The 17,162-nt window shown below is 40.9% G+C and overlaps 2 protein-coding genes across 3 annotated transcripts; one reads left to right on the forward strand and one right to left on the reverse strand.

Annotated features, from left to right (window-relative positions):
* Positions 1-174: 174 nt before the first annotated feature.
* On the reverse strand, positions 175-6,409 carry LOC306694497 (ELAV-like protein 1). 2 transcript variants are annotated; one of them, XM_079157384.1, is made up of 8 exons: positions 6,284-6,409; positions 5,649-5,725; positions 5,348-5,419; positions 5,052-5,220; positions 2,238-2,341; positions 1,565-1,718; positions 1,247-1,472; positions 175-1,161 (listed from the first exon to the last, which is right to left on the reverse strand). In XM_079157384.1, the coding sequence occupies exons 2-8, from the start codon at positions 5,682-5,684 to the stop codon at positions 843-845; spliced, it is 1,080 nt and encodes a 359-aa protein (XP_079013510.1). In that variant the 5' UTR covers positions 5,685-5,725; positions 6,284-6,409; the 3' UTR covers positions 175-842. The 2 variants fall into 2 exon arrangements, with proteins under 2 accessions (XP_079013510.1, XP_079013509.1); XM_079157383.1 differs by having other exon boundaries at positions 1,553-1,718.
* Positions 6,410-7,396: 987 nt separating this feature from the next.
* stx6 (syntaxin 6) lies at positions 7,397-16,156 on the forward strand. Its single transcript, XM_079158535.1, has 8 exons — positions 7,397-7,598; positions 9,715-9,884; positions 9,963-10,057; positions 10,889-10,948; positions 11,877-12,005; positions 12,160-12,266; positions 13,227-13,321; positions 13,566-16,156. The coding sequence occupies exons 1-8, from the start codon at positions 7,564-7,566 to the stop codon at positions 13,640-13,642; spliced, it is 768 nt and encodes a 255-aa protein (XP_079014661.1). The 5' UTR covers positions 7,397-7,563; the 3' UTR covers positions 13,643-16,156.
* The last annotated feature ends 1,006 nt before the right edge of the window (positions 16,157-17,162 follow it).

Consider the following 17,162-nt stretch of genomic DNA (forward strand, 5'->3'; position numbering starts at 1 on the left):
ATTGAGAGAAGCGTCACAGTATGAAGCGCTGATGGTCTGTCCTCTGATTCACCTCAAAGAAAAATGATCCTCAGAGAAAATAAGACTTCTTCAAAAGCACAAAAGGTTTCATGTCCATAAATATTTCTGTAACTTTTTAAATAAGTAAATACACTCAACTACAGAAAGTTGTATATGAGTAGTTTTATTTGTGAATAAACAGTCCAACATCACAATAGAGCTGCAATCCTTAAACAGAATACAAATGAAAATACCAAAGAGAAAACTACACATGTGAACAGTTTCAGTACTTCAGGTGTTTTTTTTAACCTGGAAGCCATTTGTAAAAATATGGAAAAAAAAAGTTTGTTCAAACAACAAACTGTGACCAGGACTCCTCTCCTGCGTGCTTATTGGCCGAGAGAGCTGTCAATCAGCTGACAGGCGACTCATTTTGAAATATTAAAACAAAAACATGTTGTAAACATCATTTCAATCTGTCTGATGAACCTTAATAATCAAGATGTTATTCTAACACGATGTCTGCAGGGCGGAGGACTAACATTAAAAAAAAGCATTTAAAGTTTCTCTTGTTGACTACGTTACAGAACCGTCTGCATGTTTTCATTTGGATTCATTCAGTTACCAAAGCAGAACATCATTAAGAACTGGGGTTACATTGGTAACCACACTTACTGTCCGACATCTTGGATCAATACTCACAATATTCAGTGAAACAACGTCCACATTTTACAGAAACAAGTGATGTCATACAGCCTGAAAGAAACCGGCATGCTAGGAGAAAAAAAAAATGAATTCACATCGACACAAAAAAACGTGGAAATTGCCCCCCCCCCCCCCCTCTACTTGTGTCCCTTACTGGTCTTGAAAGACACCTGCAGGACTTTATCTCCCAGTCGGTAACCGTTCAGGCTGTGGATCGCCATGGCAGCCTCCTCGTAGTTCGTCATGGTGACGAACCCAAAGCCTTTGCACTTGTTGGTGTTGAAATCTCGGATCACTTTCACGTTGACGACAGCGCCGAACGGCCCGAACATCTGCCACAGGATGGCCTCGTCTGCATCCTGACCCAGATTATAGATGAAGATACACCAACCACCAGAAGGGCTGCCAGAGACTCCGCCTCCTCCGCCCATGTGGTCCACGCTCATCGGAGAAAACCTGGAACAAAACAGGAAGTATGATTAACATTGAACCTGGTTAGTAATCACATTACTTTGGTCAGAAAACAGAAAGGTGAGCGTACCTGAACCTCTGGGCCTGGTGATGCACCGGACCTCCGAAGCGCCGTGATTGGCCGTGGTACATCTGTGACATCATCTGAGAGTTCCTGGCCTGATTGGGGTTGGCGGCGAATTTAACTGTGATTGGCTCCGAGCTGCCCGGGGGTGTGTGTCCATTCAGGTGTTTGACGGCATCCTCTGCCTCAGACCTCTTATCGAAGCGGATGAAGGCCACGCCCCTTGACAGACCTGGACAGCCAATAAGATCATGAGGTAAGATATATATACAGCAGCAGTGAAGGAATGTGATCGAGCTCATGACTGATTACCGAGCTCGTTACCGGAGGCCTGGTCCACCAGCACTCTGGAGTTGATGATGTGTCCAAAGCGAGTGAACATGTCTTCCAAGTCCTGCTGACTCAGCGTCCTCGGCAGGCCGCTAATGTACAAGTTAGCATCTTTGATCATGTCGGAACTCGGCCGCGCGAAGGAAACCTGCAGGAAGGAAACAGGAAGTGTTTCAGTCTGTCGTCTTCACAACAAGAGAATAAAGAATGAAATTAAAAAAAAAACACTGAAAAACAATAAATACAGTTACATCCAGTCTTTAAATAAAATCCAGAGATATTTTAAATACGTCTATATTCAATATAAAAATAAAAAACAATAAAAAACAAAAACATTTATCCAGATTTCTCCCAAATCCAATACAAACAAAAAGAAAAAAAGAAAGCATCCAAAGAGATCATTAGGCACTTTTGTCAAAATAAAAGCATAAATTTATGCAAAGAAAACTTGCACATCGTCACACTGAACTGAAGAAATTCACAGATTCAGTGTCAACATGTGCCGATATAAAAAAATACAGGGTTAGAATAATAAGTCAGAAACAGAAACAACAGCAGTGTTTTAAAAATACCTTCATCCGTCAGACAGTTTGCAGGAGAGAAAGCAACAACAGCCTCGACTGTCCAGCAACATAAGAGAAAATAAAGAGCACCTGTTGCACATTACCTTGATAGTTTTAGACTGTAGCCTCAGGCCATTGAGGGTACTGATAGCCCTCTCTGCATCATTAGGGTTAACAAAGTTAACAAAGCCGTAACCTAAACTGTGGCCTAGAGAAACACAAAGGAAAACAACAAAATAAAAGAATAAAACTCTGGATATTCAAAAATAGACAAGAAATCAGTAGAAAACTCTCCATACAGTGTTTGAAAAGTGTGGACACAACGTTCTTCTGAACAAACCCAGAACAAACACTAAAAGGTTTAGTCAGAGTGAGACCTCCTGTCCAAACATTCAAGTGACCAATCAGGGCGCAGCATCACTTTGTGACTGATGGTGAGATCCTCATGTTTCCATGTTTGTAGAGTGGTTTAGGGTCTAGGGGTTCAGGGTTTAGGGTCTAGGGGTTTAGGGTCTAGGGGTTCAGGGGGGTTCACCATGTGCTTAAAGACTTTCGTCAAGACATAATGTATTAACTGCTACTGAAGCTGCTGTATTAACTACAGGCTCATGGATACATGATGTATTAAAGCTGCTCTGCTGCCGCTCTGGGACCAAGAACAGCTTTTAACAAAGAAGCACGACGTCTTTAAATAATGATTCAAACACGATGTCGACGGACACAGAATAAATAGAGCAGGCGTGTAAAGTAGCGGTCAGAGGAGCAGCTTCAGTTGATTAGAATGTGGCGCTCCGCTAATGCTACGCGTCCAGTCACTGATGCATGCTGGGAAGATCTTTCTCTGGGACCAGGAGCGCTCACTCAGAGTAAACACTCATTGAATCACAATATGAATCTGAACGTCAGTCAGTCGACAGGTTTCCCGGCTTGTTTAGAACCAAAAGTTCAGGATCATCAAACATTCATTAAACATTTACAGACATTTTCAAAGCCTGAAAAATAAAATAAAACAGGTGAAAACAGAATTTAAACATTTGTACATCGTTAGATTCAGTTAAATTATTAAAAACAAACATTTAATCTGGGGTTGGACGATATGATGTTCATGCAGAAAATACACTGCAGTCTCTGCCTTTAATACCAATGATCAGATGTATATTTTTATATATATATTAGTGCTGGGCAAGTTAACGCGTTATTATAACGTTAACGCATTAATTAAAAATTAGGTTTTTTTATTTATTATTCAGCGACATTTTTAACACAAGAACCAACGGCAGCGAGCGGTGAACAGCTGTTTGTGTGGCATCTCTTCCCGTTTCCTTCCCCTACATTCCCCTGGGTCCTAAGTCCCTCCATGTACAGCTTCTTATCACCTCTATGTACCAACGTACATTTATAACAAACACCACACATGTTACGTAATCAGCGTAGCATAGTGTCTGACCAACATACCAACAAAATAAATGATTCATTTAAATTATTTTTTTAGAGTTTTTAAAGTGTTTAGTTTGTAATATGTATAATAATCATATCATTTAGTTATCACTACTGAGAGTTTAACAAACATTAAAACATGACGTAGATAGGTTTCAGGTTTCAAGATGTAGATTTAAATTCATCTCTGACACACATGAAGATAAAGTTGTGAACACCGGCTGAATATCTATGATCAGAATCATTATAACTGTGTTATAACTGCTGCTGTGTGAAGAGAATCCTGCTGTTAACAAGAACCTGATGAGTTTAACGTGTTTAAACCAAATGTTGTTGACCTTTAGTTCATAGAGCAGCACTTCAAAATAAAAGAGCTCAACACACTACTTTAGATTCATTATGAACTATTATGAATCACAAAAAAATCATGAGATTAAAAATGTTAATCGCTGCCCAGCACTAAATATAATGATATAGTGTTTCTATGTTTACTGTATTATGATGTGTGTGTGTGTGTGTATATTCATATTGCCCAGCCCTGATTGAAGAGCGTAACACTGAAGTCATTTAACCTGGTGTGAAAAATAACAAAAATATTACAACAATGCATAAAAGAAAAATATTCAGATATAGTTCAGACAAAAATCACAGAACGTACTTTAAAAAAATACCATGAGTTCTTAATAACAACAAAACATAAATAAAAAAACAAAAATCAGCTGATCCTCAATAAAAACATTTAAAAAAACAAACTTCAGAAATAAAACAGCTGCTGGAGAGAGTACACAGAAAATACCGCATTAGAAGTAAAACTAGTACTACTGCTAATAATACAACTACTACAACTGCAGCTAGTACAGTTTCTACTACTACTACTACTTCAAAGTAGTATTATCAAATAGCCTTTTGTGTACCATAAGTTTTACTTGCTGTATATTAGTGCTGTTACAGTATTTGTACTCATACTGTTCCTCAGTAATTCTGTGGTATTTGTATGAATTAGCACTCAGCAGATAAAGTAGTACAACAATAATATTGTGTCTGTTGAGTGGTACTGCAGTAGTACTGCAGTAGTACTACATAGCTTGGTAGTAATCTATGCATCACAGAGTTCCTCTCCGGCTGCGATGAACACAAAGTGCTGCAACACGTCACCTTCAGCTATTTAAACAATTAAAGGTCTTCATTTACAATTGTGCTGTTATGCTACGGTGTGAATATTAATGAATAAAACACTTTCCAAAAGGTTTGGTGTGTTTTAAGCATGTCTGGAATCCCAACGGGTCAAAAGAAATCCAACAACGAATATCCCAAAACTGTAATCCGAGTACCTCACATACGGACAAATAGCTGTAAGTGTGTGTGGAGTCCTGTGTGTAGTACTGTGTGTAGTACTGCAGTACTAGGCGTCTGTAGACTCTGGAGAACTAGACTCTGGGCGGTCAGCAGCAGCACTGCACTAGTACTAAGGGGAGAGTTACCTGCTACTTTGTCCCTGATGAGTTTGGCGGACTCGACGTCGCCCACGCTGCTGAACAGACTGCGCAGCTCGTCTTGACTCATGCTCTGCGGCAGATAGTTAACGATCAGGTTCGTTCTGGAGTCGTCGTCCTCCATCATCTGCTCGCAGTATCCGTTATCATACAGCTCCTGAGACACAAACACTCCATTACATCAACAGACCTGCTGATCCCACAATGGAACACAATAAACTCAAACTAACCACAATACAACATAACTTATGACAGTTCAGAGACAATCAGAGGGCAGCTGTCACCTTTCCAGAGGCTCCTTTAGAGGCGTGCTGACCATCTCTGACATCACTCTGAGACGTCTGAACCTCACACACCTGCAAAAACACACAAGTGTTACACACTACGTCACACATGATCAAACACACCAACGGGAAGGGAGTCTGTACGGGAAAGGAGTCGGCACATGTACGAGTTCTGGTAGAAGTGCGTAGAAGTCGGTACGGCTACAGAAGGAGCTCCGTCAAAGAGAGACTGACCTGGTGCTGAAACACCTCCCTCTGTGTCCGATTATTGATCTGATCAGGAAGTTATTGATCAATTTACCTTTAGGTACCTGATGTGTCCTCGTCTTAATGCCATGGAAACGACTCAGGTGGTTCACTGTGTCTGAGAGAAAGCAGCTGTCAGCAGGTGAGGAAGAGGAGACGGTGAGGAAGAGCAGAACTAAGAGAAGGTCCACGTGATCATATGAACTTAATGAAATACCTGCTGATTAATCAACATCACCTTCACATTTATGATTTATATATATATATATTCAACAGAATGAGGGTATTTTCCACAAAACATCGACTTTCATCTGAAGCCGCTGAACATTTTATACATTGACGTTACATTTTAAACTGCTTGTCAACTTTGAACCCGCGGACCTAAAACGGGACCGATCCGGAGCAAACCCGGGTCACACGGACATATACATATTATAACCTACTAACTAACCTAGTTAGTCAGTTGATATGTTAACTGATAACTCTTTGATTGGTAATCGTTGGTTTAAGTTCAAACCGATGAGAATGTGACGATCCTGAGCAACACGCCAACTAGCTACTAGCCACCAGCTAGCCACATGTTAGCACCACACAAAGAGGCTAAGCGGCTAATGGCGCTGAGTGTTTCAGCGGGAGATAACGTCATCTATAATATATAACCCTAACCATAGCTGACGTCACAGTTCTTACCTGTAACAGGTGGCAGACGGTATGGATGCTCTGAATATCGATCCAGGAACAAACCGGCTCTAAAAACGGAAGATTATCTGTTTCGTGTTAGCTGATCAGCGCTCCCGCTCCGCACAAAGAACCAACGAGAAGTGTGATGAAGTCTCGCGATACCACGTTGTCTTCTTCTTCTGTGTCAGTGTTGTGAACACCGCCACCTGCTGGACTCCGCCTGAAACGCTCTTATTTACTACAACGCTTTATAAAGGCGCTCTAATATTTATAACTGTATTTATAAATGGAGCTCACGAGAGGATTAACATTGAAATATTAATATATACCTGAATCACAGCTCTCCATTAATCACAATATTGTGTCCTTTTATATTTTATAGTAATATTCATTCAGAGAGATCAGTGCGAATCTCTTGTTATTCAGTCATACTTCAGTTTAACCCTAAACCACAGACATGGATCCATAGTGGACCAGGAGCCAGCTGCACTTGATGGGCGGAGAGCAGGACAGAGATCAGGACTCTGGTGGACCAGAGGAGGAGGACTCTGTGTTTACGTCATGATGCTCGGTGGATCAGGACTATGTGGACCAGAGGCGGACTCTTGGTGCTCAAACATATTCAGAGTTGATGGCCAATGTTTTCCTCATGTTCAGTTTTTAATGTGAAGATGTCGAACATATTATCTGCTGTTTACATTCATTATGATGCTAATTTAATAAATGTACTACAGGAATGTTCTACTGTGTTTGTTGTGTTACAACTGAATTTAGTTATCGTCCTTTGTTTCATAATGACAACAGGCTTGTTGGATGAGCTGCTTCTCAGTGGACGAGATCAGGAGGTTATAAATAAACTGAGGTTAAGACAGTTTTCATCCTTCAAAGAATAAACAGGAAGTCAAAGACACGGTTACTTTTCCCATTGGGAAAATGGTTCAGGTTAGATCTAGGTCCAGCACTGGGTCGGTGGTCTGATCCACACTCCGGAGCAGTAGGTGGCGGTAATGCTCAAATCAGCTTCATGTGACAACCAACAGAAAACTAGAAGAAGAAGGACGTTGCTGACGTCATTGGACCCTTTCCGCTGCTGCATGTAAACAAAGCGGATTCAGATGGAGACAAACTCCATATAAATATAAATATATATATATATATATATATGTATATATATATATAGATATAGATAATCTCCGTTAAATAACGAATCACTGGAGAGAGATATCTTTGACCCGGAGCTGAGAGTGATGGAGCTCCGCTTCTCTTGAACCAGAACCAGAACCAGCAACATGTCTATGGAAGACCCGTTCTTCGTCGTCAAAGGGTCAGTTTACGCTATGCTAACCAATGCTAACAGGATGCTGGTGGCTAGGTTAGCCTGCAGAGACCTGATAGCTAATCGATACATAACACAAACCAGTCTAACGTTGTGATGTAAAAGGCTTACCGCTATGCTAACGATAGCTTTCAGTGAGTTAACCTGTTAGCATGTTGCTCTGATGTTAGCATGTTGCTATGATGTTAGCACAGTGTTGATTATCAGTTAATTCTCAGTTTAAAGTATAAAATTCAATATTTCACATGTTGATTTCAGTAAAATCCACTGTCACATTTCTAGTTATCTTGTCTGTTAATTATATGAATAATATTAAATATGTTAATTGTATCAAATATAAGGGAAGTTATCAGCTGATATATTTAATTTATTCTTTATTGTACTTTGTAAATAATTCATATTATCTTAAGTAATTTTATAGACAGGTTAAGCAGTTACGCGTGTATATATATACGTGTAACTGCTTAACCTGTGTAACTGCTTAAATTAGGGTTATGTATACATATAGGGTTATGTATGCATAACCCTGATCTCTCTCTCTCTCTCTCTCTCTCTCTCTCTCTCTCTCTCTCGCTCTCTCGCTCTCTCTCTCTCTCTCTCTCGCTCTCTCGCTCTCTCTCTCTCGGACAATCTGTAGAAGTTTCAGACTATTTTCCAGACGGAGACGAGTTTATTAAGTGTTTTGGCATTACAGAGAGAGGTTGATGTGGCTTCATTAGATGAAAAGAAACGTTTCTGTCTGAAGAAGCTCATGATGATCCTCAGGAAGCTAAAGAAGGGAGATGAAGGGAAAGGTCCTGAGAGGTTAAGAACCTCTAAGTGAGTCTGTCATGGATGTGATTCACTTCATCTTTCTGTCACTGCTTCTTCTAGCTGTCTACAGCAGCGCTCTGTCTCATTTCTCAGTGCACACGGTGAGGGTTGTTTGTTTTAAATATTGATGAGGTGACAGGAATGTCTATTGGATGGGAATGGCTGCTACCTCAGCTCTCCTACAGGGGGAGGGGCCTGATTGTCAACAACTTGGTTGCCTCAACCCTTTGGCACAGACTGGTAGTCCTACCGCCACCACAGGGCCTGATTAAGGACGTCCAGAGGAAAGTTGTGGATTTCTTCTGGTCAGGGCTTCACTGGCTGAGACCTGCGGTGCTGTACCTGCCGGTCCAGGAGGGAGGACAGGGTCTGGTGGACATCACATCACACATCACAGCCTTCAGACTGCTGTACAGCTTGGGCCTGCCATGGACTGATGCTGCCTGTGTGCTGCTGAGGAGGGCTGGACGCTTAGGTTGAGACAAACACCTGTTCCTGCTTCAGCCCCAGAGGTTCTAACTAGACCCACGCCGTGTACCAGTCCGTCTTACAGGCGTGGGGGGTCTTCACAGTCCCTCAGAGAGCTGTGAGGACACCGCTGATCAGCATCCGGTCCGGCAGGCTGCTGCTCAGGCTGGTGGAGGAGGTCTGTGCCTCCCTGCCAGAGGAAGAGACCGAACACTATGTGACCAACGATGGAGGAGCGAGGGGGTCCAGGTGGACCGAGGTGGTTGGCGGATCCTCCCCAAGGGGCTGTTGGTGGTCCCGGTGTAGACCCCCTGTGGACTAACGGACACAGACTGACAAAGAACACTGAACATTTGGAGTCTGAAAGTCATTTCTTTTTTGCATGAATTAGTTTTGTTATAGTTATTGATAAACTGTAAATGGAATTTAATAAGAAATAAAGATACCTTTAAACCTCTCTATCTGTCTGTCTGTCTGTCTGTCTCTCTGTCTCTCTGTCTCTCTCTCTCGCTCTCTCTCTCTCTGTCTGTCTCTCTGTCTCTCTGTCTCTCTCTCTGTCTCTCTCTCTCTCTCTGTCTCTCTGTCTCTCTGTCTCTCTGTCTCTCTCTCTGTCTCTCTGTCTCTCTCTCTCTCTCTGTCTCTCTCTGTATTGGTATCGTCTGGTTGCTGCATCTCTGGTTTCTGGGATCAGTTTGTTGGTTCAGTCTTTATTCAGACAGTTAAGTTCATTTAAGTTCTACTGTAAGAGATAATAATACAGAAGACAGTGAACGCAGCACAGTCTCATCACAGATGTTTAATGATGTTTGTTTGTTTGTTACAGTGAGGTACAGAAGGCAGTGAACGCAGCACAGAGTCTCCATCACAGATGGGGCGAGCTGTTGCAGGAAGGGGGCGGAGCCTCCAAGGAGGAAATGGACTGGACGACCAATGAGCTGAGGAATAGTCTGCGCTCCATCGAGTGGGACCTGGAGGACCTCGATGAGACCATCAATATCCTTGAAACAGAGAGCTCAGCCATGTGAAGTGTGAACCTTTTCAGATAAACATGCTTCTTAACTGTCAGTGAACGCATCGTTGAATCCAACCCAAAGAAGTTCAACCTGGACGCAGCGGAGCTGTCGAAGAGGAAAGCCTTCATCACCAGCACCAGACAGACTGTGAAGGTACGCTTCACTGGAAGTTAAAGCTCACCTGGGTAGTGAGGTGAAGTTATTAAATGTGCTCAGCTAACCCTAAACCTGTTTAGCAGACGTCCTCAACCAAAGACATTCTTAGCCAGCTAGTCGACGGCGGTGGAAAAAACTATTCAATAGTACCGAGTGAGTACTATAATACTGAAACAAGAAACATTGAGGAAAGAAGTTTGTCTTTAAAGTATTTATTCTCTGCGCAGAGAAGGTTCAATCGTCCTACAGAATGCAATGTGGTCTGAAGGAGGAAGAACCTCGAGTGTTGGTTGTGTACGACTTATAAAGGCCTTGAGCTCATGGTGGGATAGGAGGAGTCACTAGGACATCTGGACAACAGTGATCATTCACTGATCAACCATTGAATGGGTAATCACTGATTGGTCCACTAATTGCATCCATACACACATCCAATATTACTCAACCTGAGAGGAAACTTACTGATCATGTCTGACACTATTAACTTTGTTAATACACTGAGTGGTCAGCTAATAAAACAGGAGAAGATACACAGTGGAAATTTACCATCACACGACTAACTAAGTAGTTGATGTAATGGACAGATGTGTAAAACACTTCAAATCGTGTGTTTACTGCTCTTAGGTTTCTTGGAAATAACTAATTTAACATGAAAGAAGCCTAAAAAAGGACTAAATAAATCTTAATTGACGAAAACAAAATGAAGGGGCAGCGCTACAGTCCACATAAAAACGTTGAAGTAGTTGCTCTTTATGCTGATTTGGTTGGATGAAGTATATCTGAAGAATGTATCTGATTGCTTGCTGATGGTCTTTGTCTCTCTTGAAGGAAATGAAAGAACAAATGTCGAGTCCAACGGCTGCATCAGTGGACAGAAAGAACACACAGGTAACTAAACACACATGAAGTACACAGTCTGAGCACAGGTGTGCTGTTTTATGACAACTCAGGACAGCCAAGTTCCTTTTTATGTGGGTCAGAGGAGCTGCTTGTCACTAAGATAACATTAGCTCGTCCACTTTACAGATCAGTCCACTTTACAGACCAGTCCACCTTAAAGACCAGTCCACCTTAAAGATCAGTCCACCTTAAAGACCAGTCTACCTTAAAGACCAGTCCACTTTAAAGACCAGTCTACCTTAAAGACCAGTCCACCTTAAAGATCAGTCTACCTTAAAGACCAGTCCACTTTAAAGACCAGTCTACCTTAAAGACCAGTCCACCTTAAAGACCAGTCCACCTTAAAGACCAGTCTACCTTAAAGACCAGTCCACCTTAAAGATCAGTCCACCTTAAAGACCAGTCCACCTTAAAGACCAGTCCACCTTAAAGATCAGTCTACCTTAAAGACCAGTCCACCTTAAAGATCAGTCCACCTTAAAGACCAGTCCACCTTAAAGATCAGTCCACTTTAAAGACCAGTCTACCTTAAAGACCAGTCCACCTTAAAGATCAGTCCACTTTAAAGACCAGTCTACCTTAAAGACCAGTCCACTTTAAAGACCAGTCTACCTTAAAGACCAGTCCACTTTAAAGACCAGTCTACCTTAAAGACCAGTCCACCTTAAAGATCAGTCCACTTTAAAGACCAGTCCACCTTAAAGACCAGTCCACCTTAAAGATCAGTCCACCTTAAAGACCAGTCTACCTTCAGCGATGATGACAGAGGGGTCAGAGGTCATGATGACAGAGGGGTCAGAGGTCATGATGACAGAGGGGTCAGAGGTCATGATGACAGAGGGGTCAGAGGTCATGATGACAGTATTGTCGGGTTAAAGTGAAGATATGACGGAACATTTTATGTTTTGATATCCAGGCTCTGCTCGGTGATCGTGGTGCTCGGGGTCCGATCTGGCAGCCCGGTCCTGATAAATACGGGCGACTGGACCACCAACTGCAGAATGCCAACTCTCAGTTCATAGAGGAGCAGCAGGGCCAGCAGCAAGTACAGTAGTATTTATATTATATATAAATATAGTATTACAGTAACACCAATAAAACAGCTCTGAAATGTGATGCAGTATCAGTGTGGTGCTACGAGGATGTTGATATAAATGATGTGGATTCAAACAAAAGCTCTTAATGTGTGTTTGTATCAGCTGATGGCGGAGCAGCAGGATGAACAGCTGGAGCTTGTGTCGGGAACAATTGGAGTCCTGAAGAACATGTCAGAGAGGATCGGCATGGAGCTGGATGAACAGGCTGTGTAAGAACCTTCAGATACATCATCACTGAGAGGGTTCTCCTCTCAGAACCTTCAGATACATCATCACTGAGAGGGTTCTCCTCTAAGAACCTTCAGATACATCATCACTGAGAGGGTTCTCCTCTCAGAACCTTCAGATACATCATCACTGAGAGGGTTCTCCTCTCAGAACCTTCAGATACATCATCACTGAGAGGGTTCTCCTCTCAGAACCTTCAGATACATCATCACTGAGAGGGTTCTCCTCTCAGAACCTTCAGATACATCATCACTGAGAGGGTTCTCCTCTCAGAACCTTCAGATACATCATCACTAAGAGGGTTCTCCTCTCAGAAACTTCAGATACATCATCACTAAGAACCTTCAGATACATCATCACTGAGAGGGTTCTCCTCTCAGAACCTTCAGATACATCATCACTGAGAGGGTTCTCCTCTAAGAACCTTCAGATACATCATCACTAAGAGGGTTCTCCTCTCAGAACCTTCAGATACATCGTCACTAAGAGGGTTCTCCTCTCAGAACCTTCAGATACTAGGTGAGGGACAACAGCAGGGGTGAGGGACAACAGCAGGGGTGAGGGACAACAGCAGGGATGAGGGACAACAGCAGGGATGAGGGACAACAGCAGGGATGAGGGACAACAGCAGGGATGAGGGACAACAGCAGGGATGAGGGACAACAGCAGGGGGTGAGGGACAACAGCAGGGGTGAGGGACAACAGCAGGGATGAGGGACAACAGCAGGGATGAGGGACAACAGCAGGGGGTGAGGGACAACAGCAGGGGTGAGGGACAACAGCAGGGATGAGGGACAACAGCAGGGGTGAGGGACAACAGCAGGGGGTGAGGGACAAGTTGATTTGGAATTTATAAAAGGAAGTTGCTCACTGGCAGGCCTACGCAGGGTTGGATTTGTTTGCTGGCCACACTTGTTGAGTCTCTTGTGTTCTTCCTGCAGGATGTTGGATGACTTCACTCATGAGGTGGACACCACTCAGTCCAGACTGGACAACGTCATGAAGAAACTGGCCAAAGTGTCTCACATGACCAGCGGTAAAGTTTCTAGCAACACATGTCAACCTCAGTGTTTCTGCTGGAGAGAAAACAATACAATAGAACAATAAATGAGTTAGTAATTAGTTACTAATACTTGTAGCTAGTTAGTTAGTGGATAGTTCTTAACACTTTTTGTTTCTGCAGATTGTGTCTTTACACATTGTGGTCAGTGGTTTAAATGATAGGAGTAATGCTGAGTTGATAATTAGTCGATATTCATCAACAGTCTTTATTTCCACAGATCGTCGTCAGTGGTGTGCTATTGGCATATTGCTCACAATCCTCTTTGTGGTCATCCTCCTCTTGTTCATCCTGTGATTGATGCCTCCGGTCTTAAATCTGTGTCTACTGAGCTCTTCTGAACTTTACTGGACTATCCTGGACTCTGCTGAACTGAATTTCACCCTTCCGGACTTTAGTGAACTCTACTGAACTTAAAACTCTTCTGGGCTTTTCTGAACTATACTGGACTCCACTCGACTTTTATGACTCTACTGGACTCACAGACAGACGTTACTGGACTCCACTGTGTGTACAAGACTTTGCAGGACTTTCCTGGACTCTTCTGGACTCTACTGGACGTTCTCTTCCTGCTGAGTTGGACTGAAAAGGCACTTTGGTTCTTTGAGTGTTTGACTGTTAAAATCATCGCAGAGGTCAAAGGTAAAAGCAGGTGTAACCATGTTTCATGTGTTTTAATGTTTCATGTTTGTTGTATTTAAAGGGCTGAAAGTAACCATAACAGTTTAATCCCAGTTCAACTCTGAGTTTAGTAACTTCAGTTACTAAAAGTAACTCTAGTAACTCTAGTTTAACTCCAGTTTAACTCCACTTTAACTCTAGTTGAACTCTAGTTTAACTCTAGTTTAACTCCACTTTAACGCTAGTTTAACTCTAGTTTAACTCCAGTTTAACTCCACTTTAACTCTAGTTGAACTCTGGTTTAACTCTAGTTTAACTCCACTTTAACTCTAGTTTAACGTTAGTTTAACTGTAATTTAATCTCAGTTTAACTAGTTTAACTCCACTTTAACTAGTTTAACTCTACTTGGATGTTTAATCCGAGTTTAAACGTCCAATTTAAAGAAATACTTCACCCGCATAGTGACCATTTGTGTATCAGTTACTCACCCTGTGACGCCCTGAATTCTTGAGGAAAATCATCTTTTCCTCGCATGCCTCCATGGTGAACAAAGACCCCAAAAACGGAGAAAGTTCTTGATGGATTAAAGTTGAATATGAAAACTATATCAAAACATCCGTTTAAAAACTCTCACACAAATTGTGCAGTATAATCCAAGTCTCATTTATCCAGTTGTATGCTGTGCTGAAGATTAAAACACTCCAGACTCTGATCTCGCACAGACAAGTTGCGCGTCTGCGCAAGATTGACACTGTTTCAGCAGAAGTGTTTAATTTTTTCAATTCTAATTTAATCTTTTCTCCATTTACACCCAGTTTAACTCTATGTTAACATGAGTTTAATTCTGGTTTAATTCTGATTTAATCCTGGTTTAACTCCAGTTTAACACAGGTTTACTCCTAGTTTAAATACAGTTTATATCAGGTTTAATCCTTTATTAAGTCACTCTAGTCCTGGTTAATCTTCAATTTAACTCTATGTTAACATGAGTTTAATTCTGGTTTAATTCTGGTTTAACTCCAGTTTAACACAGGTTTACTCCTAGTTTAAATACAGTTCAGGTTTAATCCTTTATTAAGTCACTCTAATCCTGGTTAATCTTCAGTTTAACTCTATGTTAACATGAGTTTAATTCTGGTTTAATCCTGGTTTAACTCCAGTTTAACACAGGTTTACTCCTAGTTTAAATACAGTTCAGGTTTAATCCTTTATTAAGTCACTCTAATCCTGGTTAATCTTCAGTTTAACTCTTTTTGATTAGTCTGAGGTTGGAGTTTGTTGGAAAACAATGTTAAAACACTAAAAGTTCCTGTTTGTGTTTACATTTTGTGTGTTTTTGTTTTACTGACTGAATCTTTTTATGATGTTTATATCTTACGTTATTTAGTTTTTTGTTTGCTGAACGGATCGATCGACATTCTGCAGTTTATTGATCAGTGGATTTTTCTACTGTTTAAATGTTAAACCACACAATTGATGCTTCACAAAAAAAGCTTTTCTAAGATGAACCTCTGGAAGGCTTTTAATGTGAAGTAAGTGGGTAACTTCCTGTTGTAATCAAATAATAGGTGAAGAACAAAGCAGACAATCACACCATCAGATTTACGGTACGCGTGGCGGTGAAATCTCATGTCTGTTTCCTGTTAATATTTGAATGAAATAAAACCAGATTTCAGAACTCTGAAAATATCATTTAGATACAGATACTCTCAAATAGAGAATATAAACTGTGGCTCTTAATCTCTAATTCATTTTAATCTGTTTTAACTCTTCATGAATTCATCTTGTGATTTTCATGATTCAGTATTTTCTATATTTCCTCTTAGATTTTAATAGTTGATTATGAATTATTTTTATTCATTTTATTTGACAGATTTCCACAAATGAAGCAGAACGTTTTTCAGGTTCATCTGATGCTACAAATTTGGAAACACAGCCATCCATGTTTTTTAGAACTCTACTAAATTAATAATAATAATAAAGATAATAATAATAATAACCATTCTGTATTTTGCTGTCACATCCTGAATCAGACCGGCAGAAGAGATCAATGACTGAATATCTGCTGAATGAAAAACGTCTAGTTTGAAGTTAAACTGTTATTGTTCAAGTGTTGGTAAATGAAAGCATCCGTCTGTCTTTATTATTTCATTTTGTGGATCATTTTGTTTCAATAAACTGATGCAGAAAACAAAAGCAGACTGATCTTTAAAATGTTTGCTGCCTGTTTGAATTAAAGAAATGTTTACATTTATCATTTATCAGCAGTTTATAAATAATAGATACCTTATAATATAACAAATTGTATTTGTAAGCAGATTTAAGAGTTACTGATGTTTCATAGAAATGGGGTTGTAATAGTGACTTAAAGATGTCTTTAAATCTGTACACAAATACATTAAGTATTATGACTATATTAATTGTTCATATGCTGCCTGTAAATACTTATAAATGAAGAGATGTGATTGAATTATTATTACCTAGTAGCTTTTGTATCTTCGTCATTCTGAAATACTTTATACTTTGGTTTTGTGTTTCAGGGAATTTGAGTTTTAAGAGGGAAGTTAATATTCTTCTAATAATAATAATGACAATGCTTGTTATTATCTCTTCCAGAGATCAATACATGTAAACAAATACAGGCCAACTTTAATACAAACAAATAAATGTAAATATAATTTAAATATACAGAGAAACCATTATTATATTATATAATTATTATAAAACAAAGCATAATATATAATAACTTTCAATCAATTCACACAAAATTCAAACTGGCCGACTTCCTGTTGGAATTTTATACTATAGAATAGACCTGAACCGATCTACCCGTAGACCTGAACCGATCTACCCGTAGACCTGAACCGATCGACCCGTAGACCTGAACCGATCGACCCGTAGACCTGAACCGATCTACCCGAAGACCTGAACCGATCTACCTGAAGACCTGAACCGATCGACCCGTAGACCTGAACCGATCTACCCGTAGACCTGAACCGATCGACCCGTAGACCTGAACCGATCGACCCGTAGACCTGAACCGATCTACCCGTAGACCTGAACCGATCTACCCGTAGACCTGAACCGATCTACCCGAAGACCTGAACCGATCTACCCGAAGACCTGAACCGATCTACCCGTAGACCTGAACCGATCTACCCGTAGACCTGAACCGATCTACCCGAAGACCTGAAC

This window comes from Pholis gunnellus, assembly GCF_910591455.1.
Source record: "Pholis gunnellus genome assembly, chromosome: 4".
Lineage (NCBI taxonomy): Eukaryota > Metazoa > Chordata > Actinopteri > Perciformes > Pholidae > Pholis > Pholis gunnellus.